Source organism: Lithobates pipiens, unplaced genomic scaffold (genome assembly GCF_037356315.1).
Source record: "Lithobates pipiens isolate NorthernLeopardFrog02 unplaced genomic scaffold, aLitPip1_a1.2 Scaffold_1, whole genome shotgun sequence".
In the NCBI taxonomy this organism is placed as follows: Eukaryota; Metazoa; Chordata; class Amphibia; order Anura; family Ranidae; genus Lithobates; species Lithobates pipiens.
Window position 1 is genome coordinate 158,399,011 of NW_027507685.1, and position 27,537 is coordinate 158,426,547.

Below are 27,537 nucleotides of genomic sequence, written 5' to 3' on the forward strand. Positions count from 1 at the left end.
TAACATTTGTGCCCAGAGTGTAGAGCGCACAACCTAATACTTGGCTGCATGACCCAGGAATCAGAACAACTTCTTCTTGTTACAATGGATGGATGAGTATGCTTATTCCAATATCCTTACTCAACCTTTCTAATTGTTTCAAGTGAGCCTGAGCTTTTTTTTTTTTTTTAAATCAGGTAAAATGTCTTCTAAAAGATAACCATATTTCCAGATCCTGTATAAGCACCATCTTTTTGTGTAATTCATGCAATTTCTGAAAGGGAACTGTTGATGTCTCATTACAGTGTATTACGTTCTGCGTAATAAGTCCTGTAAGCGCTGGTCTCTGCAAACGGTGACGTTCACAGCTCCAGATGCACAGGTGGCTCATGGCTGGGTACAACATATTCAAGAGAAAATACAACAGACAGGTGAGTAAAACCTCTCTCATGGTAAAAATATGTTTATGAGCTTTAGAAGCTGTGTTCATATATATTATTGACGAAACTAAAAGTAGCATTTTTTTTCATTAGTTAACCTCTTACCGGTATCGTAACACAAACACGTAGCGGCGGGGTGGGTGGGCCTTAATGCCCAGCCACTACACATATACGTTCATGTGTCTCCGTGTTTCTGTGCTGAGAGCGCATTCACTGTGCGCCCGGTACACTGACAGATTTGCCAGGGGCAGCTCCCAATTATTATTATTGAACAGGAGCCAGCAGAATGGGCTCTCAATCATAGGGATCACATCATTGGAAAACCACCTCTGCTTTCTGACATTACCACCCACTTAAAGTTGGTGGCAAGAGATTAAAGTGGAAGTTCACTCTAGAATGTCTCTATGAACAATAAACTGCAATAAATGCATAGCACCATGTTTGATATCTGTCCATGCTCTGGTTGTCCAGCAAACAGCACTGAAACCTACTGTTCATTTATGTGAGACACCATGCAGATCAATAGTGTTGCTCAGCCTCCTTCACGCTGTCTATAGGGCATAGAGAAAGGGTTTCCCAGTTGAGGTTTGAAATTAGATAGCATGGGAGGCTGAGCAAAACCATAAATGGCTGTCAACTTCCAGTGATGATTGTTGGCCAACCAGAGCATTGTGCCTTACACATATCAAGGTACATGTGTTATTTGGCTGTTTTAATTGTTATAGATGACTTCTAGGGTGAACTTTCACTTTAGGGTCATAGTTATAACTCTCATGTCTACATAAGAACATCGACAGCTGGTATCTACCTTTTGAGGACACACTTTTTTTTTATACTACAGTAGTATACTTGAGATTAATTGAAAAAAAAAAAAAAAAAGTAGACCTAAACTCTTCAAAGACACAGTTTTAGGAGGTGGTACAGTATTTCTGCACTAAAACAAATTGTGACCAATTGTCGCCACTAATCTGTACTAAAGCCTAAGCTACAAAAGGTAAGCTTGACCTAATAGACCCGATTAAAAATTAGTTTATGGAATTAACTAGATTAAGTGCCCGTTCACACTACCGCGACTTGTCAGGCGACTTAGCCGCCTGACAAGTCGCGCTCCGTTCTGTACTATGGAACCGTTCTAATAGGAGCGACTCAAGTCGCTCCGACTTAGAAAAAGGTTCCTGTAGTATTTTCGGGGCGACTTCAGGCGACTTGCATTGACTTCTATACAGAAGTCATTTTGCAAGTCGCCGCTGAAGTCGTGTGCAGGTCGCGTCTGTGAGTCGCGCTGCAAGTCGCGTCGCCCCTGTGTGAACGGGCACTAAGGCTGCATTCACACCTGAGCGTAGCGTGTTTGAACGTTTTAACCGGCGTTTTGTCGCGCGACAACGAGCGTTTTGTCACACTACAACGCGCGACAACGAGCGTTTTGTCACACTACAACGCGTGACAACGAGCGTTTTGTCACACTACAACGCGCGACAACGAGCGTTTTTTAACTTCGGCGTTTTTTTTCAGCCAATAGGAAAAATATTTTTCATCTGCTTATTTTTTCTTGAGCAGATACAGCGTCAAAACGCCCGTAGAAACGCTCGTTGTCGCGCGTTGTCGCTCGAATCGAGCGTTTCCATTAGTTTCTATGGGAATGAAAACGTCCAAATCAGCCCGATTCGCGCGACAAAAAAGGGTCCAGAACTTGTTTGAGCTTCAGGCGTTCGGCTTCAGGCGACATGGAGTGGAGATGTGAACGATCTCCATTGAGAATAATGTATTTTTTCCCCTCCAGCGTTTTGTAGCTTCAGGCGTAGGGCTACAAAACGTTCAGGTGTGAACGGGCTGTAAGGGGCTTAAATTTGATGTTTAGATTGAGGACTAAATTTCACAAACAACCCTCTAATACTTAAACCAGATTTTGAAAATGAATCTTTAACACCTAAAGCCCAGTTGTATCCTTTTTTAAAAATTCTGTTTATTAGTTTCTAGCCATTGACAAGAAAATACACTATGGGGTTGATTTACTGCCTTATTTAAGGCAAATAGACTGTGCACTTTACAAAGTGCAGTTGCTACAGAGCTTAGTAAATGAGGTAAAGCTTCACTTTGCAAAGAATACCCAATCACGTGCAAGGAAAATGGGGAAAAAAAATGCATTTTTGCTTGCACGTGATTGGATGATGGAATCAGCAGAACTTCTGCTCATTTCCTAAGATCTGGAGCAACTGCTCTTGTGGTATGCAACTGCATTTGCAAAAAGCACAGTCTGTTTGCCTTTAGTAAATCAACCCCAGTGTGTGTGTGTCCAATCCACACCTCAACTGCTATACCCAAACTAATAAATTAGTAAATACAGACTTCTGACCTAACTGAATGTTCATAATTAGTGATGGACGAACTTCCGACGGGACGTTTCGCGAACGCGAAACGCGAACGGACACAAACGTTCGCGAAAACGACCGTTCGCCGCGGGCTCCATTGACTTCAATGGGAGGCGAATTTCGCAAACCTTTAGGTCGAATTTGCGGCCACGGGGTAATTATTAGGGGGTAGCACGTAGTCCCACCACCTGGACAATAGCATAATACATGTATGAGGTGAATTTGGGATCGATAACTACAAGCATTTTTTTTTTATTTGGGAAATTGTTCTGACAATTCAGGACTATGGAGCTAATGAAGGCAATGGAGGAGAGGGAAGGTCAGGGACCAGGGTAGGCAAACAAGAGGGTGCAGGAGATACAGAGCACTGACAGCAGCACCGTAATACAGAGCACTGACATCAGCACCGTGACATACAGCGCTGACAGCAGCTCCGTGACATACAGCGCTGACAGTAGCTCCGTGACATACAGCGCTGACAGCAGCTCCGTGACATACAGCGCTGACAGCAGCTCCGTGACATACAGCGCTGACAGCAGCTCCGTGACATACAGCGCTGACAGCAGCACCGTGACATACAGCGCTGACAGCAGCTCCGTGACATACAGCGCTGACAGCAGCTCCGTGACATACAGCGCTGACAGCAGCTCCGTGACATACAGCACTGACAGCAGCTCCGTGACATACAGCGCTGACAGCAGCTCCGTGACATACAGCGCTGACAGCAGCACCGTGACATACAGCGCTGACAGCAGCTCCGTGACATACAGCGCTGACAGCAGCTCCGTGACATACAGCGCTGACAGCAGCTCCGTGACATACAGCGCTGACAGCAGCTCCGTGACATACAGCGCTGACAGCAGCTCCGTGACATACAGCGCTGACAGCAGCTCCGTGACATACAGCGCTGACAGCAGCTCCGTGACATACAGCGCTGACAGCAGCTCCGTGACATACAGCGCTGACAGCAGCTCCGTGACATACAGCGCTGACAGCAGCTCCGTGACATACAGCGCTGACAGCAGCACCGTAAGCAGCCCCAGGAGGAAGTCAGCACAGCACAGGGATGGTGTGATCCCCTCATAATAAGAACCCCCAGGAGGAAGTCAGCACAGCACAGGGATGGTGGGAGCCCCTCATAATAAGAACACCCAGGAGGAAGTCAGCACAGCACAGGGATGGTGGGAACCCCTCATAATAAGCAGCCCCAGTAGAAATATGACACCGCTCAACCTCTTCAAAGAGGAGGGTAGGGGCATATAGTACGGTGTGCTTTTTTGGGTCAGGGAAGTGAGCCAAATGAATTAAGAAGGTCTGTGTGCTTGATTCCAAAAATTGTTTATAGACATATACATGGTCTACTGATCACATGTGTTGAATTCCTCCGAGATCCATGCCTCATTCATTTTTAGAAATGTGAGGTAGTTAACACTGTGGTGAGCTAGGCGAGTACGCTTATCGGTCACAATCCCCCCTGCTGCGCTGAACGTCCTTTCGGACAGGACACTGGATGAGGGGCAAGCCAACAGTTCGATTGCAAATTGGGCAAGCTCTGGCCAGAGGTCAAGCCTGCCCACCCAGTAGTCTAGGGGTTCATCACTCCTCAGAGCGTCCACATCGGCCGTTAACCCAATGTAGTCGGACACCTGACGGTCTAGGCGTTCCCTGATGCTGGATCCGGATGACACCTGTCGATGGGTCGGCTGAAAGAATGACCTCATATCCGAAGTCACCAACACATCTTCAAACCGGCCTCTTCTTGCAGGCGCTGTTGGATTGGTACCCGCAAATCCTTCTCTGGGAGTGGGAATTGCTCCTCTGCCAGCGCACGCAAAAGCAGAATGCAGCATTTCTCGAAGCAAGGCCTGGAAGTGCTGCATTCTGACAGCCCTCTGCGACGGCGGTAACATTTCCGCCATTTTGTGTTTGTACCGGGGGTCTAAGTACGTTGCCACCCAGTACTGGTCCTTGACCCTCATGCTTTTTATACGGGGGTCCCTATTAAAACACTGGAGCATGAAGGCCCCCATTTGCACTAAAGTGGAAGCGGTGTGGTGGCCTGGCTCCTGCTCATCATCCAGGATAATGTCGTCCTCTTCATTCTCCTCTCCCCATCCTCGCACAACAGGGATCCCAGAAAGGTTTAAAGCATGCTCTTCTTGCTCCTGCTCATCCGCCCCGGCACCATCCTCCTCTGACTCCTCATCAGACTCCTGTTGTTGACTTGTCTCAGATAGAGTAGCCCCCCCTGGGAATTCATCCAGCATTGCGACTTCCTCATCTTCCCGCTCCTGCTCCTCCACAGCCTGATCAATGACACGACGCAATGCACGCTCCAGAAAGAAGGCATAAGGTACCATGTCACTGATGGCGCCATGGCTGCGACTGACCAGTTTGGTGATCTCCTCAAATGGCCGCAGAAGTCTGCATGTGTCGCGCATGAGCAGCCACTGGCGCGGTGAAAAAAAACCCAGCTCCCCAGAACCGTTTCTTTCGCAGAGTTCATACAGGTAGACGTTAACTGCACGTTTCTGCTGGAGCAGCCTATCAAGCATATAGAAGGTTGAGTTCCATCGCGTCGGGCAATCGCAAATAAGACGTCTGACCGGCAGATGGTGTCGCCGCTGAATGTCAGCAAGGCGAGCCATGGCCGTGTAAGATCTTCTGAAATGGGCCGAGATTTTCCTTGCCTGCCGCAAGATGTCCTGGACCCCAGGGTATTTGACAAGGAATCGCTGCACGACCAAGTTTAAGACGTGTGCCATGCACGGCACGTGCGTGATTTTGCCCTGTTTCAATGCGCTAAGCAGATTGGCACCGTTGTCACACACCACTTTACCAACTGTCAAATTGAGCGGTGTTAGCCACTCATCTGCCTGTGAACGCAAAGCTGAAAGGAGTGCCGGGCCAGTGTGGCTCTTTGCTTCCAGGCACAACAGACGCAGCACGGCATGGCAACGTCTCACCTGGCATGTGGAATAGGTTCTGGGGAGCTTGGGCGGTGCAGTGGAAGAGACGCTAGCAGCGGAAAAGGAGGAGGCAGCTGAGGAGGAGAGGGAGGAGGATGGAGTAGGAGGAGGAGAAGAAGAGTCAGGCCTGCATGCAATCCGTGGCGGTAAAACCAAATCTACACGGGTGCCACGGGTTACATGCTTGACGGCCGTCAGAAGGTTCACCCAGTGGGCAGTAAAACTGATATACCTTCCCTGCCCGTGTTTGCTAGACCACGTGTCTGTGGTCAGATGTATCTTGGCACCGACACTGTGTGCCAGAGATACATTCACTTGCCGCTGAACATGGCCATATAGCTCTGGGATGCCCTTCTCTGAGAAATACTTCCTTCCTGGGACCTTCCATTGTGGTGTTCCAATGGCCACAAATTTGCGAAAGGCCTCCGAGTCCACCAGTTTATATGGCAGTAGTTGGCGGGCTATGAGTTCTGACAAGCCAGCCGCCAACCGTTGGGCAAGAGGGTTATCCGGCGTCATCATTTTTTTACGCTCAAACATTAGGCCCACGGAAGCCTGCCTTTTTGCAGAAAAATGTGAGCTTGGCGTGATGGAAGGTGGAGTGGAGGACAATTGTGAGGAGAGAGGAGAAGGAGAAGTAGAAGACGAGGCTGGACGGTGAGAGCCTGCAGTGTGGCTTTGTGTGTTCCGTTGCTCCCACTGGGCTCGGTGATGGCTGCTCATGTGCCTTCTTAAGGCGGTCGTCCCTAGGTGAGTATTGGGCTTACCGCGACTAACGCGTTGACTGCAAAGATTGCAGATGGCAACGCTATTGTCAGCAGCGGACACGTTAAAAAAAGCCCACACTGCGGAGCCATGTGCCGGTGTCCTGGGAGCGCCAGATGTGACCGTACATGGTCGATGACTCGCTCCTGATACATTTGCAGTCTGCTTTGTCCCTGCTGTGCAATGTAAGTCATTGCTGCTTCTCCTCCCTATCTGCTGGTCCATATCTCCCTCTGAACTCCCCTCCTCTTCCTCTCTTGTGGGCACCCACGTGACATCACTAGACACGTCATCATCAACGTCACCTTCCCCACCGCTATAAGTAGAGTAGGCAGCAACACCGGGGACCAACCTCCTCCTTGGGCTGATCTGGGTACTGGCGTCAGACTGCTGAGTAGCGCTTGTTGCTACCTCCTCTTCCTGATCCAATACCAAGAGTGGCTGCGCATCAGAAATGTCCTCTTGATATGGATCGGAAAATAATTCCAGTGACTCAAGCGGAAGGTATGTGGTGGTGGTGGTGGTGGTCGTGTTGTTGGTGGTAGTGTCTTTGGGGGTGCACATAGCAGAGAGTGAAGAAGAGGGTGCAGATCGAGAGGATGAGGAGGGTGCAGAAGAGTAAGGCTGAGCGAGCCACTCAACCAAGTCTGGTGCATCCTTTAAAGTAATTGAACGCACCTTCTGCAACTTCCCACTTTGGCTCAAGCCTGTTGCTCCTGCCCTACCCCTACCACCCCTGCGGAAGGGCCTGCCTCTTCCTCTGCATGTCATTTTTTAAATGACCCTGTGACAAAACTCTTAGTCCCTATACCGCTGAAGGACTGCTGCAGTATAGGTGAGCGGTCAGCAGTGGTGCACGTCAACCCTATCTATTGTGGACCTATAGCGGTCCTTACAGAACAGCAGACTGTACCGCACTCAAGCCTATGTACCGTAGCACCCTATACCAAGTTACCAGTCCTTATAAGAACTTTTGTGGACCAAGCAGGTTGTGTATTAGTGTTTAGCAGACTGTACGTCAGTCCCTATACCGCTGAAGGACTGCTGCAGTATAGGGCAGCGGTCAGCAGTGGTGCACGTCAACCCTATCTATTGTGGACCGATAGCGGTCCTTACAGAACAGCAGACTGTACCGCACTCAAGCCTATGTACCGTAGCACCCTATACCAAGTTACCAGTCCTTATAAGAACTTTTGTGGACCAAGCAGGTTGTGTATTAGTGTTTAGCAGACTGTACGTCAGTCCCTATACCGCTGAAGGACTGCTGCAGTATAGGGCAGCGGTCAGCAGTGGTGCACGTCAACCCTATCTATTGTGGACCGATAGCGGTCCTTACAGAACAGCAGACTGTACCGCACTCAAGCCTATGTACCGTAGCACCCTATACCAAGTTACCAGTCCTTATAAGAACTTTTGTGGAACAAGCAGGTTGTGTGTTAGTGATTAGCAGACTGTACGTCAGTCCCTATACCGCTGAAGGACTGCTGCAGTATAGGTGAGCGGTCAGCAGTGGTGCACGTCAACCCTATCTATTGTGGACCGATAGCGGTCCTTACAGAACAGCAGACTGTACCGCACTCAAGCCTATGTACCGTAGCACCCTATACCAAGTTACCAGTCCTTATAAGAACTTTTGTGGACCAAGCAGGTTGTGTATTAGTGTTTAGCAGACTGTACGTCAGTCCCTATACCGCTGAAGGACTGCTGCAGTATAGGGCAGCGGTCAGCAGTGGTGCACGTCAACCCTATCTATTGTGGACCGATAGCGGTCCTTACAGAACAGCAGACTGTACCGCACTCAAGCCTATGTACCGTAGCACCCTATACCAAGTTACCAGTCCTTATAAGAACTTTTGTGGAACAAGCAGGTTGTGTGTTAGTGATTAGCAGACTGTACGTCAGTCCCTATACCGCTGAAGGACTGCTGCAGTATAGGGCAGCGGTCAGCAGTGGTGCACGTCAACCCTATCTATTGTGGACCGATAGCGGTCCTTACAGAACAGCAGACTGTACCGCACTCAAGCCTATGTACCGTAGCACCCTATACCAAGTTACCAGTCCTTATAAAAACTTTTGTGGACCAAGCAGGTTGTGTGTTAGTGTTTAGCAGACTGTGCGTCAGTCCCTATACCGCTGAAGGACTGCTGCAGTATAGGGCAGCGGTCAGCAGTAGTGCACGGCAACCCTATGTATTGTGGACCGATAGCGGTCCTTACAGAACAGCAGACTGTAACGCACTCAGGCCTATGTACCGTAGCACCCTATACCAAGTTACCAGTCCTTATAAGAACTTTTGTGGACCAAGCAGGTTGTGTGTTAGTGATTAGCAGACTGTACGTCAGTCCCTATACCAATGAAGGACTGCTGCAGTATAGGGCAGCGGTCAGCAGTAGTGCACGGCAACCCTATGTATTGTGGACCGATAGCGGTCCTTACAGAACAGCAGACTGTAACGCACTCAGGCCTATGTACCGTAGCACCCTATACCAAGTTACCAGTCCTTATAAAAACTTTTGTGGACCAAGCAGGTTGTGTGTTAGTGTTTAGCAGACTGTGCGTCAGTCCCTATACCGCTGAAGGACTGCTGCAGTATAGGGCAGCGGTCAGCAGTAGTGCACGGCAACCCTATGTATTGTGGACCGATAGCGGTCCTTACAGAACAGCAGACTGTAACGCACTCAGGCCTATGTACCGTAGCACCCTATACCAAGTTACCAGTCCTTATAAAAACTTTTGTGGACCAAGCAGGTTGTGTGTTAGTGTTTAGCAGACTGTGCGTCAGTCCCTATACCGCTGAAGGACTGCTGCAGTATAGGGCAGCGGTCAGCAGTAGTGCACGGCAACCCTATGTATTGTGGACCGATAGCGGTCCTTACAGAACAGCAGACTGTAACGCACTCAGGCCTATGTACCGTAGCACCCTATACCAAGTTACCAGTCCTTATAAGAACTTTTGTGGACCAAGCAGGTTGTGTGTTAGTGATTAGCAGACTGTACGTCAGTCCCTATACCAATGAAGGACTGCTGCAGTATAGGGCAGCGGTCAGCAGTAGTGCACGGCAACCCTATGTATTGTGGACCGATAGCGGTCCTTACAGAACAGCAGACTGTACTGCACTCAGGCCTATGTACCGTAGCACCCTATACCAAGTTACCAGTCCTTATAAGAACTTTTGTGGACCAAGCAGGTTGTGTGTTAGTGATTAGCAGACTGTACGTCAGTCCCTATACCAATGAAGGACTGCTGCAGTATAGGGCAGCGGTCAGCAGTAGTGCACGGCAACCCTATGTATTGTGGACCGATAGCGGTCCTTACAGAACAGCAGACTGTACTGCACTCAGGCCTATGTACCGTAGCACCCTATACCAAGTTACCAGTCCTTATAAGAACTTTTGTGGACCAAGCAGGTTGTGTATTAGTGTTTAGCAGACTGTGCGTCAGTCCCTATACCGCTGAAGGACTGCTGCAGTATAGGGCAGCGGTCAGCAGTAGTGCACGGCAACCCTATGTATTGTGGACCGATAGCGGTCCTTACAGAACAGCAGACTGTACCGCACCCAAGCCTATGTACCGTAGCACCCTAGACAGACCAAGTTACCAGTCCTGATAAAGAGCTTTGTGGAACAAGTGAGTTGTGAATGATTAGCAGACTGCAGCAGAAGGGCAGCAGTCAAGTATAATATTCTTTCTATATTTGGAAGAAAGAATATTATACGTGTACAAGCCTATTACCGTACCACTGATACCAGTCCTGAAAAGAACCTTTGTGGAACTAATAGTAACAGCAAGTCTTTAAAATTATCCTCACTGCCTGACACACTGCTTCCTGCCTGTCCCTATACAAATTGGCAAAAAAGAGTAGGCTGGAACGATTAGCTGGAACAGCTCTTTTGTGGACCTGATAGTAACAGCTAATGATGATGATGATGATGATGATGAAGAAAGACTAATCTGGCTGAGCTGTCCCTAAAATAGCAGCATACAGCGCTCTGTCCCTTTATCTAAACTGACAAAAGAAACTCAGGCTGCTGACCTAACACCTATACCAGTCCTGAAAAGAACTTTTGTGTACCAAATAGCTAGCGTTTTCTCTGTCCCTACTCCACACAGGATCCTTTCCCTACAGTGACAGAAGAAAGAATGTAAAATGGCCACCGGATCGGGTGTATTTATAGGTTAGGGGGAATGTCCAAGTGTCCATGAGCTGTCATGTCTCAATTGGTTGTCCTGTAACACATGATAAACGTGTCACGAAAGGTTAAAGTTCTTGTATACATTAAACACGTAAGTCCGCCGGGGCGAACGACGGAAAAAGGCGTTCGAACCCGCGGACGGCGAAAGTCGGAAATTCGCCGCGAAACGACCGCCGGGCGAACCGTTCGGCCATCACTATTCATAATGTTACTGTAATGCCGTCAGTCTGTGTTTACAGTAATGAATATGCCTTGCAGCAAAGGTTAAAATCCCTTTGTCGGCAGATCTTGGAGAGTCAGACTAAGGCTCTTATACACACGCAACAGCCCTCCTGAAAACTGGTTTGATCAATGGGTTCAGGGAGTGAGCTATGAGATCACAGGAGAGCTTGTGTGTATGAGCTGAGGTCAGACTCTCCTATGTGCTGGCAGCAATAAAAAAAATATTATATTTATAATGCATTGACTGCATTATAGTAACATATTAAAAGGGTTTAATTTGGCTCTATGTGCTGATGGTTAATTTTCAGACTTAGGTTAGGTTTTAAAGGGCTGTCTGTGAAGGTTCTCAATTAGCCAGATCATGGTCACATAAAACTGAATTTGTTCTATAATGTTAAATTGAAATTAAAGCTTTAATATCAAAAATTGTGAGCAATAAGCTTTTTATTGCAAAAGAAAAATACAAATGCCTGCTCGCAATGTCCTTGCACATGTGCAGCTCAACATACATTTGCATTACAATGCCAGCGTGCCAGGGCAGGTGAACCCCATGCACATGTGCACTATGGCAAATCAAGAGGCTAAGAGTCTGACATCCGGAAGCATGGGGAGAAGATGTCAGTGGCCAGCAAGAGGTCCAATGGTCTCATTACTGGAGTGGAGGTGAGTATTCTGGGGACGTTAGTTCTGCTTTAAAGCACTATGAATAATACACTATTTATTCAAGCAGCTAAAAAAACTCTACCTTTTTTCATTTTTTTTCATTCTTTCCAGTTCTTTTTACCTTTAAGATGCTTGTGTAGTCATTTTAAATTCGGCTACACTATGTTGGATAAAGACAAGCTAGTAGTGAGTTGAAAGCAAACTCCAGCCAAACATTTTTTAGTTTTGCATAAAGTATAGAAAAAAGAGGTTCTTGTGCTCTTTGATACTAAATGGTCATTTACAACTGGCACGAATCATCTCAAATTCCAACTATTCGGTATATGGTGTAAATAAGAGAAATCAATTGATTCTTCCTTCCATGCCAACAGCGTGGATGAAGGAATCTTCACTGCATAGGATTCAATCACTGTTCAGCCAATTTTTTCCACCAGGCTTAGTCGTTTTTTTAAAATGGACATTTAATGGGTCAGAATATGCTTGCAAGGCTACTAAGACTGGTTTCACACTGTTGCATGGAGCAGATCACAACAGGGGTCTGTTGCATCCCTGTTCACCGTTTCAGGCCCGATTTTAGTCCGAATTTTTGGCTGAATTCGAACCTGAAATGGACAGAAGACGCACATGACTGCTGTGCAATTCGCACCAGAGCTGCTCCGGAGATGTGTAAACCGACTCCATAGAGAGCTGGTCACAATCTTCTGACATGCGAATTGTCAGCATCCGATTCGCAATAGTGTGAACCCAGCTTTAAAGCGGAGTTCCTACTGTTGAAAATTTTTTTTTTAGGATGAATATCTTTTGTTTGATACGCTTATTTATAGCACTCATGTTTCAGTGCTGAATCTGCGCTCGATTGCAGATTTCATAGAGGAATATATCTTATATTCCTCTCTTCCTGGCAGTTTACAGGTGAATCCCACAGGCACTATCTTTCGGGCTCTGGTGCAGCTGAGGAACCAGCATGCACCTCCTGTTCTCACGCATGTGCAGTATGTATGGCGTAGCGCCGTACACTTCTGACATTGCCATCACAACAGGCATCAGAAGTGCTTGCCCCCCGTTGTGATGGCAGTGAGAGAAATGTCAGGCACCATGGAGAGGAAGAGGCAGATTACCTAGCAACAGACATGAAAAGGTGAGTAAAAAAAAATATATATATTTTTTCCAAATGTTGTTAATTGCATTTAATGCAGCTGAATAATGCAAAATTAAGTGTGAGATTGGAACTCCGCTTTAAGGATTTAATTTTGACAGATTTGGCAGGAATCGGATGAAATTTGAGCCATCTTTGGTCAGCTTTACACTTTGACCTATGGTTTTTTTCGCCATCCTAATCCAGCTTATTCATGATGGGGAGAAATCGCACATTGTTGTAGGTATGACAATGGCTCACCTATAAAACTCAGTCATCTACTTACAGACTAATTTCTTGGGCAGCTTATGTATGGAAATATGGATTAAATGCTGTGAACTTCTTTATTAGGAGACGCGCTTACTCATTAGGAAGGATCTCACTATTTATTTATTTTTATTTTTTTTCATTGAGTCTTAAGCATCTTTGTCCCTGAGTCATTATTTGGCATGTGCCTGTATTGTAAACACATTGCTCCTCATTCACCCTTAATGTTTAAAATAGGAACTGTTGTTCTTTGTGACGATCAGATTATAATTAAAATTTTCCAACCCATTTTCCAGCATAGTTTTGGAATCTAATTACGTCTGATTTCAGACTAAAGCCAAGGTTTCACAAAAATGGTATTATTCACTCTATACATTTTGTCTTGGATTTTTTTTTTTTTTTTTTACTCTTTTATCTTATTTTTTATTTAAATTATAAATGTTGATTTTTTTTTTTCATTGTACTCTCTACTATAATATATAACACAATACAAATATAAAAACAAAAATTATTAATGAATAATATCAGATTTGTTGTTTTTTTTTTTTTAGACTCTGCTTTGCTCTTTTGTTTTAAAACAGTGTTTACAGAGTTTAATAGGTCACGCAGAAATTTACACATACAGTTGATTTCATACCAGTGGCTCCCCCTTTCCTTACATGTATCAGATTTGTCAAATTCCAGAGACCAAGAGTTAGATTTTATAAAACTGAAGCATTCAGAATCTGGTGCAGCTGTGCATGGTAGCCAATCCGCCTCCAACTTTAGCTTGTTTAATTAGGCTTTCACATTAAAAACTGGAAGCTGATTGGTTTCTGGGCAGAGCTGCGCCAGATTTTGCACTCTCTAGTTTTAGCATATGCCCCCCCCCCCCCCCCCCCCGTGTCTGAAAGGAGACAACCACTACTGCATTCTCAGTTTAGAAAACCCATAGTGTTCTGTCATGCCCGTGTCTTGAGGATGTTATTGGGGAGATTTACTAAAACTGGAGCACACAGAATCTGGTGGAGCTGTGCATAGTAGCCAATCTATTTGACAAGCAATTTCACATGTCAAATCGCATGCCAATCGGTGTGATGACGACTTTGCAGCGCCGCAACGATTCCCAAAAGTGGTTTCTGCACTACTTTTGGCGACTTGGGGGACAACTTCAAAAGACATCAGTGCATGAACTTCGGACTGAAATGCCAGTTTGAAATCATGTGAGTTCAGCTGATCTCGCACAGTTTCAAACCTGCCCTCAGTGTGAATGTGGGCTCACACTTGATTGGTTACGATGCACAGCTGTACCAGATTCTGTGTGCACCTGTTTTAGTAAATCTCCTCCATTGTGTCATGGATGTATTGTTATATTCTGTGTTAATATTTTAATTTGTAAATTAAGGATTTTATATAAACAGTAAAAAAAAATACAGATATAGAACATTGTTTGCCTTTGGCCCCATTCACATCTAGTGATGCGGGAGTGTCGCGATAAGGATCTTTTTGTACTTTATTTGCTCATACGAATGGGCTACCCTTCCTCTTCAGAAACGCGCCAAATGACCTCTTGTACCTTTCTTTGGAGGCAACGTTGGTGTGTTCTATGTGCAATTGCGCAACAAAAATGTGTCATAATGCCCTTTTTTGGCACGCCATTAAAAATGAATGGCACCTAAGCACATTTGGTGCATTTTTGCTGTGATTTTAGCACGCTCCAGAATTGTTGGCAGAATTGTGCTTTTCTGTCTACGATTCCGTTGTAAGCCAGCCATACATGGTTTGAGTCTCGGACGGAACTGGCCAAGATTCGAACCATTGATGGGCAGGTACAAAAGTTGATTGATCGATCAACTTGGGTACAACCAGCCTGCCGAATTCTCTTCCAATTATCGCAAGCGGCCTGCATTTTGGGATAATTGGCATCTAAAAATTGGCTAAGAAGAACATTAATTTTTGCTTGCAGAGGTTGACAGTGTAATGCCACTGTAATATGTTATTGCATATTGTTATTACTCTTTGCACTAATTATCTGTTTCTACAGCAGGTAACACAAGGCCAAAGAAACTACTTGTATTCATTAACCCCTATGGAGGGCGTGGCAAAGCACCGAGAATTTATTACACTGAAATAAGCCATCTCTTCCAGCTGGCTGGGATTGAAACTGATGTGATTGGTAGGCTTCAGCTCTTGTTTTACATGTTGTTAAAAAAAAAAATAGCCTTATTAATATAATCTTATCATGATGAGTCTCCATATGGTACTACATACAATAGTAGTCACTGTGGAACGAATTATCTTAGTTTCTATTGACTCCTATGGGGAAACTTGCTTTGATATACAAATGTTTTGGATTACAAGCATTCTTCTGGAATGAATTATGCTCGTAATCCAAGGTACCACTGTAACTGCAAAGAGAATTGATTGAGTCAGATACAGGCTCCCTCCAGCAGCTTTTCTACCACTATACTTGTATCCAATACAATAAAAGTTATATAGAAATTCAAGCACCAAATGTGAGAATCACATAAGAAATGACCATAGGTAAGCATTAGAACAGGGGTCTCTAAACTATGGCCCTCCAGTTGTCCAGGAACTTCAATTCCCATCATGCCTAGCCACGTCTAAGATTGTCAGAGTTTTGCAATGCCTCATGAGATGTGTAGTTGTGTAGATGTGTAGTTGTGTAGATGTGTAGTTCCGCAACAGCTGGAGGGCCGTAGTTTGGAGATTCCTGCATTAGAAAATTTACTGATATACCATAGTAGCTGTACTTTATTTTTCCTAATTGCAATCTGTATAGAAATGACACTGAGGACACACACGGGTTTAAAAGTTCAAACCTCATTTTCTAACAAAGAAATAAGGACATCATAAAAAGTTTCTTTTACATAAGGTGTTGTCGCTTCTTTTTCTGAAATTCTAATAAATCTGTGCTATTTTAGAGCTAAATGAGTCATAAATGACTTTCCTATCCGTTTTTCTTTCAGAAACAACCAGAGCTAACCATGCCAGGGATCATATATTGGACTCTGATCTCCAGACGTATGATGGGTAAATAATATTCACCAAATTAAAGGCAAACATAAATCTAAAATGGAGTACCAGTGACATTTACCCAGTAATCAGTGCATTTTTATAGCTCTGATTGCTGTATAAATGTCACTGCTTAAAAAAAAAAACCCTGGCCGCTGTAATTTGTGCACCCAATGCCCTGGGCCGAACACATGAATGGGGGCGGCCATGGATAGATTAATGCTATGCAAAAATCTACCCACTTCATATAGTGGGTGGCAAGGAGGGAGGAGGTGGTGCCCGGGCACCCCTAATGGACAGGCCATTGGCTCTTAGCCAGTGGAAGAGAGCACTGATCGGAGGGGTTGGGGGGGGCTGTCCCCCTGTCAGAAAACAATAGCTCAGCGGGGGGGGGGGGAAATCACTGTACTAATGTCAGAATATTAGTACAGCGTCTCCGACCAGAGCTGACAGGTTTTTTTTTCCGTGCAACCCGCTGGGTGTAAAAATCTGTAGTGTCTACCAGGCTTTACTGTTAAAACTATTGTAAAAAAAACTTCTACAGGTATTAGGCACCTTTACCTAGAGGTGGCTTCACATATTTGTAGCCGTTTCAAAAGATTTTGGATATGGCCAAATACGGGGACATAATTTATTATACATATGGATGGTACTAGTAGTGAGTTTTCATGCTTTGTGTTTGCAGGGTTGTGTGTGTTGGTGGCGATGGGATGTTTAGTGAATTGCTTCATGGTCTGGTGAGACGTACCCAGACTGACAATGGCATTTGTGAGGACAAGGAGGGCACAAAACTGACACCGTGTACTCTGCGCATTGGAATCATACCTGCAGGTAGGAATAGTCACTCTGAAGCAGGGGTCAAGTCCTGGGAAAAAAAGTGTGGGAACTCCCACCCAAGATCCATTCCCCCACCAAAAAAAAAAAAAAAGGTACGCTCATATGCATATATACTTCACAGAAAATACAGTACAACATTTATTGTAAAGTGCCAGTTTACAAAAACAAAATAACGTGTCAAACAAAACAATCAACACAATGGGTGATGATCTTTCCCTCGCAGGGAATTTCTACCACAAATACACCCTGTTCCAAATTCTGTTACACAGCCCATTAGAAAATATCCCACAAACAGGAATAAGTATTGGCAGAGTATTGAAGAGTATTGGCAGGGTATTGCAGAGTATTGATAGGGTATTGCAGTGTATTGGCAGGGTATTGCAGAGTATTGGCAGGGTATGTATTGAAGAGTATTGGCAGAGTATTGCAGAGTATTGGCAGGGTATTGCAGAGTATTGGCAGGGTATGTATTGGCAGAGTATTGCAGAGCATCGGCAAGGTATTGCAGAGTATTGGCACAGTATTGCAGAGTATTGATAGGTTATTGCAGAGTATTGGCAGGTTATTGCAGAGTATTGGCGGGGTATGTATTGTAGAGTATTGGCAGAGTATTGTAGAGTATTGGCAGGGTATGTATTGGCAGGGTATTGCAGAATATTGATAGGGTATTGCAGAGTATTGGCTGGGTATGTGTTGCAGAGTATTGGCAGGGTATGTATTGTAGAGTATTGATAGGGTATTGCAGAGTATTGGCAGGGTATTGCAGAGTATTGGCAGGGTATGTATTGGCAGGGTATTGCAGAGTATTGATAGGGTATTGCAGAGTATTGGCAGGGTATGTATTGCAGAGTATTGGCAGGGTATTGCAGAGTATTGATAGGGTATTTATTGCAGAGTATTGGCAGGGTATTGCAGAGTATTGATAGGGTATGTATTGCAGAGTATTGGCAGGGTATTGCAGAGTATTGATAGGGTATTGCGGAGTATTGGCAGGGTATTGCAGAGTATTGGCAGGGTATGTATTGCAGAGAATTGGCGGGGTATTGCAGAGTATTGATAGGGTAGTGCAGAGTATTGGCAGGGTATTGCAGAGTATTGGCAGGGTATTGCAGAGTATTGATAGGGTATGTATTGCAGAGTATTGGCAGGGTATTGAAGAGTATTGATAGGGTATTGCAGAGTATTGGCAGGGTATTGCAGAGTATTGGCAGGGTATGTATTGCAGAGCATTGGCGGGGTATTGCAGAGTATTAATAGGGTAGTGCAGAGTATTGATAGGGTAGTGCAGAGTATTGATAGGGTATTGCAGAGTATTGATAGGGTATTGCAGAGTATTGGCAGGGTATTGCAGAGTATTGATACTGATAGGGTATCGCAGAGTATTGGCAGGGTATCGCAGAGTATTGATAGGGTATTGCAGAGTATTGATAGGGTATTGCAGAGTATTGGCAGGGTATTGCAGAGTATTGGCAGGGTATGTATTGCAGAGTATTGGCAGGGTATTGCAGAGTATTGATAGGGTATTGCAGAGTATTGGCAGGGTATTGCAGAGTATTGGCAGGGTATTGCAGAGTATTGGCAGGGTATTGCAGAGTATTGGCAGGGTATTGCAGAGTATTGATAGGGTATTGCAGAGTATTGGCAGAGTATTGATAGGGTATTTCAGAGTATTGGCAGGGTATTGCAGAGTATTGGCAGGGTATTGCAGAGTATTGATAGGGTATTGCAGAGTATTGATAGGGTATTGCAGAGTATTGATACTGATAGGGTATTGCAGAGTATTGATGAGTATTGGCAGGGTATTGCAGAGTATTGATGAGTATTGGCAGGGTATTGCAGAGTATTGATAGGGTATTGCAGAGTATTGATAGGGTATCGCAGAGTATTGATAGGGTATCGCAGAGTATTGATAGGGTATCGCAGAGTATTGATAGGGTATCGCAGAGTATTGATAGGGTATCGCAGAGTATTGATAGGGTATCGCAGAGTATTGATAGGGTATCGCAGAGTATTGATAGGGTATCGCAGAGTATTGATAGGGTATCGCAGAGTATTGATAGGGTATCGCAGAGTATTGGCAGGGTATCGCAGAGTATTGGCAGGGTATCGCAGAGTATTGGCAGGGTATTGCAGAGTATTGATAGGGTATTGCAGAGTATTCGCAGAGTATTGATACTGATAGGGTATTGCAGGGTATTGCAGAGTATTGATAGGGTATTGCAGAGTATTGATAGGGTATTGCAGAGTATTGATAGGGTATTGCAGAGTATTGATAGGGTATTGCAGAGTATTGATAGGGTATTGCAGAGTATTCGCAGAGTATTGCAGAGTATTGATACTGATAGGGTATTGCAGAGTATTGATGAGTATTGGCAGGGTATTGCAGAGTATTGATGAGTATTGGCAGGGTATTGCAGAGTGCAACTTACACACTAGTGACTAACCTGGTATTCTCTTCCCTTCTGTTCTCCGGGGAGAAGTAACCTGGAAAAGTGCAGCGTGTGGCCCCAGGAGGCCAGGACTGACTGGCACTGGGTAGAGGGGAGGAGGGGGGGGACAGTCCGGAACTCCATATCCAAGCAGGCGCGCAGCGTGTGTCAGCCTGCCCACTGACTCGCGCCAGTGTGTGCCCACGTGCACGGCCGAAGTCATGTGACCGGTTGCTAGATGCGGAGCGGCCTCTGCCTAGCAACCAGTCACTCGGCGGCTGAGGAGCGGCGGCGAACTACGCGCTGCATAGCCTCAGCCCTCAGGCAGCTAATGGGAACGGCGTTCCCGCTGTGGGAATAGTACGGGAACGCCGTTCCCATGCGTTCCCGCAGGACTCGAGCCCTGCTCTGAAGGAAGGGACAATATGTCAAGCGTTAAACATCAGTGATATTAAAGAATGTTCAGTCTTTTCATTTTCCTATCATATGCTTTAAGTGGGACTCTGGGAATTTTTTTTTTTCTTTTACCATATGCTGGGTCCAGCTTGGTTATCTCTTAAAGTTTAACTAAAGGCAGAACTTTTTTTTTTTTTTTTTGGATAGAATGGAGAGGGATTAGAACACTTGACAGTTTTTATTGCTGTCTGTGTCCCCATTAGGGAGATTCACCCTCTCTATTTGGCCTGTTTGCCGTTATCATTAAAAGTGAAAGTAAAAGAAAATCGCAAATTTGGGATTTTCTCCAGAAAAGTAATAGAGGGGAAATCTTCCAATGGGGACGCTAGTTCTGGTGACCTTGGGGTCCCCAGGGAATTCCCTTCATTTGCCGAGATTTCCTCTCACTTCCTGCTTGGCTGTGGGACAAGAAGTGAAGGTAAAACCTCTGCAATGGGACTCAGATGGCAAGGAAAAAAAAAAAAAACTGTCGGGGTTATAACCGTTGCTTGCTTTATACAAAATGAAAAAAAAAAAGTTCTGCCTATAGTTCTACTTTAATTCTTGGTAGACTGTGTCTGAAAGATTGTTAAAATTCCTCCTTGTATTATTCCACTGTTAGCTTTGATCTTCCAGCTCAGCTGCTGCGACTTCAAAGTCACGCGACTTTCACACGAATTTGAATCTGATGTCCCTGCACGACCTCATCGCGGCTTGCATATGACTTCTTTAACAGAAGTCAATGCAATCTGTATTAAAATTGCACCAAATGTAGTGCAGGAACCTTTTTCTAAGTCGGAACGAGTTGAGTCGCACCAATTAGAACAGTTCCATTGGAGTCAGTTTTAAATGCAGCTTTCTGTTGCACATAAACATTGTGGTATTTTCATAAACGACTCCATAGTTCGTTCCAAACCTACTCTTCCCTTATGTGAAATGTGCAGCCTGAGTAGATTAGACAGTAAAAACAGGGGTGAACAGCGGCGCTGGATATGGTGATAACATAAAATTATATAGCAACTGGAATATAGGTATACATTAAATGTGTGTGTGAATAAGCACACATGATATTAAAACATTTGTTTAAAACATAATGTCCATAAATGATCCGAGATCATGTATGATTAGCACCTGGAGGCAGCTCCCTAAGGCTCGGTTCACACAGGACGCGGCACGACTTGCAGCGCCGCGACCTCAGTGGCGACTTGCAAAACGACTTCTGTATAGAAGTCAATGCAAGTCGCCCGAAGTCGCCGCAAAAGTAGTACAGGAACCTTTTTTCTAAGTCGGAGCGACTCGAGTCGCTCCTATTAGAACGGTTCCGTAGTACAGAACGGGGGCGATTTGTCAGGCGGCGAAGTCGCCTGGACAAGTCGCCCCTGTGTGAACCGAGCCTTAGGCTTGGTTCACACAGGGGGCGACACGACTTGCCGTGCCGTGACCTCAGCGGCGACTTGCAAATGACTTCTGTATAGAAGTCAATGCAAGTCGCCCGAGGTCGCCCAAAAGTAGTACAGGAACCTTTTTTCTAAGTCGGAGCGACTCGAGCCGCTCATCTTAGAACGGTTCCGTAGTACAGAACGGGGACGACTTGTCAGGTCGCGGCACGGCAAGTCGTGTCGCCTCATGTCGCCCCCTGTGTGAACCAAGCCTAAGAGTCCATTCACACAGGAGCAACATTGGATCCGACTTGAAGTCGTCCCAAGTTGCCTTAAGTCGCTCAACATGATAAAATCAATGTAAGTGAATGAGAGTCGTCTTAATGCACACTGCTGGACTGGTCCTGGACTCCAGGACTGGCGATTTTCACCACATACTGAACTCATCTAATTTAACCTGTGAGTTACTACTTGTTTTTATTAAATATATGATTTATACTGCACTCAGTCTGGCGCCCCTCTGTTCCCATGAGTAGATTAGACAGACTGATACGAATATGCAAATTTTGACTTTTGTTAAAAGTTAGCAGCTAAGACCTTATCTCTCTCCACTCCCTTGGCCACTAATGTATGCATAGAGCAGTCGTCTTCTGCGGAGGAGCAAGTTGCATCTCCCTGGCTGATCACGGCCCCTGCCGCAGAAGACATCCACCGGAGCTGTAAAGTGGCCGCAAGTAATGTGACCGGCCTGAAGACAGCTGAAATTTGGTATTTAGAACACTCGTTTTTTTAAAAAAACTTACACAGTGTGCTATGCCAGCCTCTTATAGAGGGGCTGGCATAGTCTTATATAAGTGCCTTTAAACCCACAAGTGCTTCTTTTTACCACTACTTTTCCTTTATACCGGCTTTTGCAATTTGCAAATACAGAAATTTTGAAATTGGATGAAAGGTTTAGCGCTGGAAAACACTTTTTGAAACAGAAATAGTGCATTTTATATACAACTATATAGATCAGACCAAAATGAGAGACAAGGGAGGAGGGACAGTTCCTCGAAATCTGGGACAGTTCTCGCTACTGATATGTTGATACAGATGTTTTCACAAGCAATACCACACCTACAGCATGTTAGTAAGTGCTTAGCGTAATTGGGACTCATTTGTGACATATCACATGACACTTCATGCTTGGGTGCCTGTCTTCTTTATGGCAGGTATACAGTGGTGCAGACATGGCTAAAGCATAGCAAGTTGCATCATTTATGTATCTGCAATGAGAGCAGACCTGTGCACTTATCATACAGAGGTTTATTATTACTAAATCTTATTTATGTTGAATAACAATGGCTTTACTTTAGGTACACATAACATATATTCTGATTCTCTATTTTATCTCTTGCAGGTTCTACAGATTGTGTGTGTTTTGCTACAATGGGGATTAATGACCCAGTGACATCAGCCTTGCACATTATTATAGGTAACTAAATGTTTGTAATATAGCATATTTATAAACAAAAGTACTGTATATGTATAGCCATTTGTTTGTTTTGGATAGAGCAGGGAAGGGTTAAACCCATCAGTTTATTATTTGAGGTCTGTGTCCCATTGGGGAGATTTTCCATCACTTCCTGTCCTAGTACATAGCAGAAAGTGATTGGAAACCTCAAGATGGTGAGGGGAATTCCCCCCTTAGTTATCACCGGAACAAATATCCCAATAGGAATATTTACTCTCACCTCTTGTTCTGGTGAAACCCGATTTTCCATCTCTTTCTGTCTATAGCTGGGTAAACACTGTAAGTTTAGCTGGAAAAAAAAAAAAAAAAAGATTTCTGCATCCACACAATCAGTGTGTTACATAGTTACATAGTAGGTGAGGTTGAATGAAGAACCTAATCCATCAAGTCCAGCCTATGTGTGTGATTATGTCAGTATTACATTGTATATCCCTGAATGTTGTGGTCATTCAGGTGCTTATCTAATAGTTTTTTTAAACTATCGATGCTCCCCGCTGAGATCACCGCCTGTGGAAGGGAATTCCACATCCTTGCCGCTCTTACAGTAAAGAACCCTTTTTGCAGTTTAAGGTTAATCCTCTTTTCGTCTAATTTTAATGAGTGGCCACGTGTCCTATTCATCTCCCTTTTGGGAAAAAGTTTTATCCCTATTGCAGGGTCAGCAGTACAGTATTTTTGTAAATTGAAATCATTTCCCCTCTCAAGCGTCTCTTCTCCATAGAGAATAAGTAGTGCTCACAACCTTTCCTCATAACTAATATCCCCCAGAACTTGTATTAGTTCTGTTACCCTTCTTTGTACTCTCTCCATTTCTAGTACATCCTTCCTAAGGACTGGTGCCCAGAACTGGATAGCATACTCCAGGTGCCGCTGGACCAGAGTCTTGTACATCGGGAGAATTATCATTTTATCCCTGAAGTTAATACCCTGTTTAATGCATGCCAATATTCAGTTTGCTTTGTTAGCAGCAGCTTGGCATGGCATACTATTGCTGAGCCTATCATCTACTAGGATCCCCAGCTTTTACCATCCTGGATTCAGGAGTGGATGCAGGAATCCCCAATGCGGGGACATTGAATTCTGACAGCAGGGATTCTCCGCTGTCGGAATACACTGATTAGCGTTGCAGCCGATTAGCTGCAAGCTGCTGATTGAATAAGTGAAAGTGGTTACCAGGACTAATAGAGAGGGAAAATTTACCTAGCAGGGATACAGACAGCCATAAAAGCTTGACAAGAGTTCCAATCCTTCCCCACTTTATCCAGAATGAAAAGAGAAAAGTTTTGTCTATACATACAGTTATAGGCCTCATTCACATGGATTTTCTGGTAAGCAGATTCTTGCAGCTGTAATCACAGGTGGTTCTAGACAGCTGCAGCCGCTTACACAGAACAATGGCATAAAATGGTTACCTGCAGCTGGTGACAGATGACTGCTCTAGGACGTTATTTGTCTGCCAGGGCTTGGTCATCTGACTACCTGTGTGGATACATGCGAATAGTGGCATACCTTTGATTTCAGCCACATTAATCTGCTGATTCTTGCTGCATGAATCTGCTCACTGGCAAATAAGCCTGTGTGAATGAGGCTAAGGCAGTGCCAATAGTAACAGTAATATTCAAACTGAGTAACTTAAACTGCATTTACTTTGTTCCCCTTGAACTATAAACGTTTTTTTTTGTTTTTTTTTTATTCAAATAGCCTTAGAGACTTGAACATTGTGTTTATTCACAGGAGACACACAGCCCATGGATGTCTGTGCTTCCTACCATGAAGGACAACTCATGAGATATTCTGTGTCTCTGACCGGCTATGGTTTCTTTGGGGATGTTCTGAGGGAGAGTGAGCGTATGCGCTTGATGGGACCTATGAGATATGACCTAGCAGGTGAGACTTGGGGTTTATATAGGTTGGGCGACAATCGCTTTAGTGTTTATCAACTTTCATTGCTGAACTGAATTTTAAGAGAGAGGGTTTAAGGGTGCAGGATGCCTGAAAAAAGTACAACAATAGAACTAGTATTTTGAAAGTAGTGGTAGTAGTAATAGTAGTAGTTGTAGTAGCTGTGAAACCCTTTTGAGTACAGCCTCTGGGTAATTTCTGGCCCTGTGAGAGCAGCCAGATAGATCAATCAGTAGGAGCAGTTCTTAAGTTACAGTGGTTCTTTCTCTCTAATCACATTGTCCATTGACAATCTGATCAGAATCAAAAGATGCCTTGATTGCTGGGCAATTAGGCGTAGAATGTTGCATATAGAAAGTTATGGACTTTATAGGCGCATACACTACAAAAGGTTAAAATCATAATTGTACTCAAAAAGCCAAAGAATATGATTGAGGCTTATTCCTTCAGGGAACTCAGAGGAGGCAGTCCGATCTCCTTAGCTGGCTGCGGCCAGGAATATCCCTATATAATTCCACCTAGTCTGCTGACATACTACCTTTGGGAGATAGGAAACGATTCTATGTGTAGAGCAATGTGGATTTACATCTATGATGTTGGATATGACAATATATCTGTTACTCACTACATTAACAAAAAAAGGTTGCATGCGGTTCCCATATAGAGTTTATATCACTCGAGTGATTTGTTCTGTGGTGATATCTATGGTTCAGGCAATTCAAAGCAAGCCACATGTCCCCTTGATGCTTGCCTGTGTCTCCCATGCTTCTTTCCGCCTTTTGCCCCTTCGCTCTACCTTGATTGTTGTTTGATACACACATTATGCACCAATATAGCTTCTGAGCAAGCAACGCCAAGTCACAAAACATGTAGAGCAAGCTACAATTTGGAATCTGGAACCCCCATAAGGTAAATGAATAACCCTCATTCATATTCTTTGGCTTTTTGAGTACTATTATGATCATGGGTATACAGGGGGTAATAATTCCAAATATATAGGTCCTATCTTCTCTGTGGATTCATTTTAATGTAACTGTAATAAAGACAGAATTGTTTTAACGTTTTGTAGTGTATGTGCCTATAAAGGCGATAACTTTCTATATACAACATTCTACACTGATTTTAGGACGTGGCACCAGTTGTCTTCCTGGTATCCATAGTGACACCCTATGGGTACATCCAACTCTATATGTTGGGCAATTAATCCTCCTTCCAATGTCCAGATGGTAGCTTCTTCGCAACATCTCTGTGACATTCTTCAGCAAGAAGATCCAGTTCAATTACCTCAAGAGGTCCATTCCAGCAGGTAGTTGAAGTCCGCAGGCCTCTGGCACATGGCTCTCCGGCTTAGGCAAGGCCCAAGCGGAGTGGCATTCAAATCGCACATCCTATCCAGACAGAAGCTGAGAAGGTAGGAAACAGTCCTGGAGGCCCTGCCAACCCACTGAGTTTGGTCAAGGTCTGCAGAGCCTAGAAAAAAAAGTAAATGTATGCTGAGGCTGATTAAACCTATTCTGCAAACGTAGTAAATTGGTTTAGAAGCAAAATACTGTAGCATATGTGAGGTTCCCTACACTTACAAATAGAACCATTATTGGCATTGTAATATGTCTAGATAGCAGCCTTCTGTAACCCCTCCACAGCAGCACTTGAGAGGGTGATACAACACTATGGTTCATTGAAAGCTCTTTTGCTTTGTACATTGTTGTCAGTTTAGCATCGTGAACATGCTTACAGGAAAGGAGAGGAATAACCTCACTACTGCACCTGCAAACACATCCATACATACTTTTTTATCTTAGGTATAAAGATGGTACTCAGTAACCGCTCTTACCGTGGAACAGTAGAATTCCTGGAGGCCAGTGATGATTCCAGCCCAAGAGACAATACTCGCTGCAGGACAGGGTAACACAATGCTTTTCACAATTATATGCTTTATATTTTTCTCTGTGAATAGGCACATGAATAAATCACTTTAAAGGGGTAGCCACATTCTTATGGAAGCCTAGTTCCATCCAAGCTTCCAAAAGTAGGAATTATGGGAAATAAGTTATAGACTGCAGTGGCCAAGCTGAGTCTTTTGGCATTCAGAAGCTCAAATCCATCTATGTTTCCAAAAACAGGGAATTATGCATAGTGCCAGCTGCTACTGCATAAATAGAGCCCTGGCTGTCATTTTGACAGGTGGAATTTACCAACAAGAATGGTGGAGTAAGCTGAAACCAGGGGGCCTCTCTGGCTGCAAAAGGTGCCATAAGCTGACAGTTGGACAGCCCTGAATTTAAAGCTACAGCAGCCAATTTGAGTCTGTTGGCTCATAACAGCACAGCTCCATCCATAGTTCTGACAACAGGAAATCATAGAAAGTAAAGTTGGGGCACGGGAACGCATGCGCAGCTCTTCAAGATGATGGACGTGGGATCTGTGAGCTCCAGGCCCGCTCTTCTCTCCGTGACACCTGCACAGCTACATCGGCATACATTCGCCATGGGGGTAAGACATATAGACCCCTAGAGCCTCCTAGCTCCCCATGGAAAAGATCGGGGACCAGCGACTGTACTATCGGACCCTGCAAGCACAGCGGCCTGTAGTTACAATGGACTGCTACTTGACTAGGCCTCAATCCCTGGTCTCGATTACATAAGGAGACCCGGAGGAATACGTTAGCACCCAGATGGCACATGACAACTCCCAGCAAGCCCTTCCTCCACATCTCCTTTCACCCTCTCAGTCCGTTTTAACCCCTGAACTGCTTGATGTCAAATTACAGGCTCTAGCACAGCAGCTCACAAGGGGAATAGTCCAAGAGGTGGGAAGATTTCTAGGGAACTCAGAGGGGAAATCGACCAGCTTGGTGAGCGCACAGCCACTTTATAAATCAAGTTTGATGAGACATTACAGTATGTTTAGGCCCTGGAAGAGGAAAATGCCTCTCTTAAAAACTCCATGTCCTAGCTACAACATCTCAGGTGCCAACATCTCAGGATCAGGGGTCTCAGAGCATGTGGCTGACACTAACAT

General features: G+C 44.8%; 1 protein-coding gene across 2 annotated transcripts in view; it reads left to right on the forward strand.

Moving 5' to 3' along the window:
- The window catches only part of LOC143977694 (ceramide kinase-like), a 70,561-nt gene that overhangs the window by 28,186 nt on the left and 14,838 nt on the right, over positions 1-27,537 (forward strand). Inside the window, exons 3-9 of one of the 2 annotated variants that reach the window (XM_077478798.1) lie at positions 285-410; positions 15,027-15,158; positions 15,973-16,036; positions 16,704-16,849; positions 22,501-22,575; positions 24,349-24,501; positions 26,319-26,421. In XM_077478798.1, coding sequence (XP_077334924.1) covers positions 285-410; positions 15,027-15,158; positions 15,973-16,036; positions 16,704-16,849; positions 22,501-22,575; positions 24,349-24,501; positions 26,319-26,421 — 799 coding nt within the window. The remainder of the gene's footprint in view (positions 1-284; positions 411-15,026; positions 15,159-15,972; positions 16,037-16,703; positions 16,850-22,500; positions 22,576-24,348; positions 24,502-26,318; positions 26,422-27,537) is intronic. The other variant, XM_077478799.1, reaches the window with a different exon arrangement.